The sequence below is a fragment of the Lagenorhynchus albirostris genome, chromosome X (genome assembly GCF_949774975.1).
Source record: "Lagenorhynchus albirostris chromosome X, mLagAlb1.1, whole genome shotgun sequence".
NCBI classification, from domain to species: Eukaryota; Metazoa; Chordata; class Mammalia; order Artiodactyla; family Delphinidae; genus Lagenorhynchus; species Lagenorhynchus albirostris.
Genome location: NC_083116.1, coordinates 977,585 through 981,450, shown reverse-complemented (window position 1 = coordinate 981,450; position 3,866 = coordinate 977,585). Strand labels below are relative to the sequence as shown.

The window sequence follows — 3,866 nt, the reverse complement described above, 5'->3', positions numbered from 1 at the left end:
ACACACAAGGCCCTGGGTGGGCAGGGGTGCAGAGACAGGGGGTTCCATCACTCCCAGGCAGTGGGGTGGGAGTCTGGCGGCACAGGGGGCCCCAGGGAGGAGGGAGACCCTCTCCTGGGTGCCGTGGGACAGGACGTGGGTCTGTGTGGTTGGGGCGTGATCCTGGGTGACATGACGATAACCCACTGACCTGCCCAGGGAGGAGGGGTTCCCAGAGAGCAGGCGCACAGCAATCTGTCAGGTAAGAGATGACGCCCCCTTGGCTAAGAAACAGAGATCTATGTCTATACCCTATGTACTCACGCACACATGCACTCAAGCTCACACAACTGCTACTGGTGGCAACTGGCTCAGGAACTGAAGGTTCCCTTGCTGGCTGGCTCTCTAAGCTTCTAGAGAAGGGACGGGGAGAGGGGTCTAGCCCAGCTGAAATATTCGCCTTGGTTCTGCTGCCCCCCCCTCGCCTGCCCCCTCTGCTCTCCAGTCCCCCTGTTCCCCGAGCTGCCACTGCTGCCCCTGGGGTGAGGGGCCACCCAGGGGTGTGCTGGGCAGAGCCTGGAGAGAGGCAGGCAGGGCCTGGTGGGGTCAGGTGAGACGTGACGGTAGCGGGCACTGGAGGGCGGGCGGCAGGGCTTGGGAAGCAGCGTGTGCACCAGCTTGGTTAAGGGGGGTGGGGGAGGCATCTATTTTTGGTGGGTTGTGATATTTTTGGCATTTTATTAAAAATGGAAAAAGTTATTTTAGTTATAAGCACTCTGGTGCTTCCTCCCCTCCCCCCCCCCGGCAGACCCCATAGGTGTCAGGGAAAGGCAAGCCCCCTGGGGGGGTGGGGGGCTAGAGCAGGGGCTGCTATGGCTACGAGAGGGTGAGCTGGTGATGTGAGCCGGGGCACCTGTCACATGACGCTCTCCACCACCACCACCTTGCTGCTCTCAGACACTGGGGTCAGGGTGGTCAGGCCCCTGACATCCGAGTCCTGAGCTCTGTACTCCAAGTGGTGGAGGCCCCAGACGGGCTGCGTCAGGTGCTGCCAGCGCTGCGGGAGAGAGGGACACCTTGAGTCCCTGGGGAGGGGCACCTGCTTGTCCCTGGCCTCTCTCCGCTTCCCGCCACCTGCCACCAACCTGGGGCCCGGGGCCGCGCCCCTCCTGACCAGGCCCCGCTCCCTACGCTAGGGAAATAGGGGTTCAGTGGAGGGCCGAGTGGCTGCTAGAACAGAGGCTAGGGACAGGCCTCTCCTCCGCCGCCACCACCTGAGCGAGGCCCTGGAGGGCCAACTCTCCTCCCGTACACCCCCCTCCGAGCTGGCCCAGAGGCTCCGGCACAACGGTCTGTCCCTCCCGGCAGGTGGGAGAAGGGGCAGGGCGCTCTGGAGGTCACGTCTCCACCCAACGGGAGGGAGGGATGGTGTGCGGGAGACGGGGCGCGGGGAACTGACCTCAGCCACGGTCCCCTTGGCCCTGAGGAGGCAGCCCAGGAGGTGGAGGGGCACACACAGCATGGAGGAGAGCGCGAAGCCCCAGCCCATGGCCTCGCCCCACCACGGGTACACGTAGGTGTTGTTGTAGACCAGCGGCTCGTAGTACACCGCGTTGAAGATGAAGACGCCCTGCGGGCGAGAAGCCTGGCGCTCAGCCGGCAGCCACCACTGCGGGCCCTCGGTGTCCCTCGCCCTGCCCAGCCTCTCCCGGCCCTTACCATGCACACCACCGGGGTGAAGAAAGACCAGCACCATTTCATCCAGGGGCAAGGTCGGTACCCGATCATGCAGGCCACGTCGTCCATGAAGCGGTCGGCTCCTGGGGTCACGTGAGGCCGGAGGGCCAGAGCTAGAGAGGCACCACCCCTGACCGTGCCGCACCCCCGGCTTGCCTGTCGGCCCAGACCTACCGTACACCCAGGCGATCACCACGCACTCCCAGAAGGCCTGCCAGAGCAGGGTGGTGCCGCTGGCTGAGTAGTGGTCAAACAGCTGGAAGACATACATCCCACCCTGGGGATGGAGCCAGGTCAGGGAAGGTGGCAGCCGGCAGCCTGAGGCCAGGGGCATCCCTCACCCTGCCCCCACTCACGTCGGTCACCACGGAGAGATCAATGACAAAGCAGAGGGCGCAGCAGAGGGCCACGGAGATCTCTCTTTGGAAACGGAAGTAGTAGGAGGCCAGGAGGAGGTCCAGCAGGCCGGTGATGAAGCCTTCCACACCTACAAACTGTGGCCGGGCAACTCAGGCCGTGCCCCTCCCCACCCACCTGCCATCTCCCGTCGCCCAGTGTGCCCTCTGCTCGCCAGTCCCCCTCCCCCCCACCTCCCAGCCCCCTCTCTTGCGTCCCCCCTCTCAAACCTGGCTGTCAAGGCCAAGCAGCAGCAGCATGAAGAAGAACAGAGCAGCCCAGAGCGGGGCCACAGGCATCAGCGTGACGGCCCGGGGATAGGCGATGAAAGCCAGGCCAGGCCCTGAGGGGGAAGGGGCAGGGTGTGGACACCTGGAGCCCCCCACCCACGACCTGTCCCCCTCCACCCTGCACCACGGTACCAGAGGACTGGACGATGCCAGGGCACCCTGTGGCCAAGGGCCTTTCCACTTCTGTCAAGACACTGCCGGGCCACTCGGGCCCTCGTGTGTGTGTGTGCGTGTGCGTGTGCGTGTGCGTGTGTCTGCACGCGCGCGCGCCATACCAGGGGCTGGAAGGTCCCCGCAAGCCCTTGGTAGACCTGTACTCGTGAGTGGCGTGTCTGGCTCAGCCTTCTGTACCTGGGTTCCGGCAGCTACTGTGGTCGCAGATCACCACTGACCCAGAGAAGGCCGAGCTTTCCCTCTACAACACTCAGGCAAGTGTGAGGACATACCCCGAGGCCCCTGGATACAGATGGATGGGGGCTCGGGGCTCCACGTGGCCTGGCCTGAGGTGGCTGCACAGCTGTGCCTCGCAGCTGCTCAGCCAGGCCTCCTGGCCCAGAGTGATGTGACAAATTGAGTTTGAATTGTTCTCATTTCTCAGAACGTCATTCTGTGTGCGTTCGCGTACACGGTCCCTTACGACAGCAGCTGCCGCTGCTCCGGAGGCCGGGCTGGGGCTTGGGGCGTCTTTACCTGATTCCGCCACCTTGGAGATGTGCACGCCCTGCTCTGTGGCCATGAAGCCCAGGATGGAGAAGACCACGAAGCCAGCAAAGAAGCTGGTCCCGCTGTTGATGAGTGCGAGGATGATGGCATCCCTGGGGGCAGAGGGGACCGTGTGGGCTGGTGAGACTGCCTGCTGCCCACGGGCAGGCAGGGCAGGGGTGGCAGGGCTGTAGTGCCTACTTGTAGCAGTTGTTGTTGAAGCGATTGTAGCTGCCCAGGGCCGTGAGGGCCCCCAGGCCAATGGCGTAAGAAAAGAAAATCTGGGTCCCGGCATCTATCCATACCTGGAGATGAGCGAGGGGAGAGCAGGTGTGAGGAGCCACGGCGAGCACAGGTCAGCTGCAGAGGGAGGGAGAGGCAGGGCCCTCCCCTGGCAGGGAGCGAGGCCGCAGCCCGCACGCAGGTCCCACGCCTCCCGTGCCGACTCCAGGTCCTGGTCTGCAGAGAGGCGGGGGTCCTTGGTGCCGGGGATTAGAACTCACCTAGCCAGAGACAGAGGCAAGATCAAGACGGCAGCAAAGGCCTCTGCCTCCCACGCAAGCAGCGCCAAGCGGCTGCTCTGCGGACCCTGCTGGAACGCTCCCGCCCTCCAGAGACCTGGCCGTGTCCTGCGTGTCCCGCAACCACCGGCAGGCTGTCTTATTGTGTGTCTGTTCACACAGTTGTGCCCACAACCTGACAGGGAGCCCCTGAGGGAGGGATGGGTCCACGCTCCCCGCTGGGTCCCCGAGGGCAGACAGG

At 64.5% G+C, this 3,866-nt stretch overlaps 1 protein-coding gene across 1 annotated transcript; it reads right to left on the bottom strand.

Moving 5' to 3' along the window:
* Positions 1-263: 263 nt before the first annotated feature.
* LOC132513694 (sodium- and chloride-dependent creatine transporter 1-like) lies at positions 264-3,406 on the bottom strand. The gene is made up of 8 exons (XM_060138230.1): positions 3,306-3,406; positions 3,093-3,217; positions 2,343-2,455; positions 2,058-2,210; positions 1,891-1,993; positions 1,699-1,799; positions 1,439-1,609; positions 264-1,036 (listed from the first exon to the last, which is right to left on the bottom strand). Exons 2-8 carry the CDS (start codon positions 3,136-3,138, stop codon positions 896-898), a joined length of 828 nt encoding a protein of 275 aa, XP_059994213.1. The 5' UTR covers positions 3,139-3,217; positions 3,306-3,406; the 3' UTR covers positions 264-895.
* Positions 3,407-3,866: the final 460 nt, after the last annotated feature.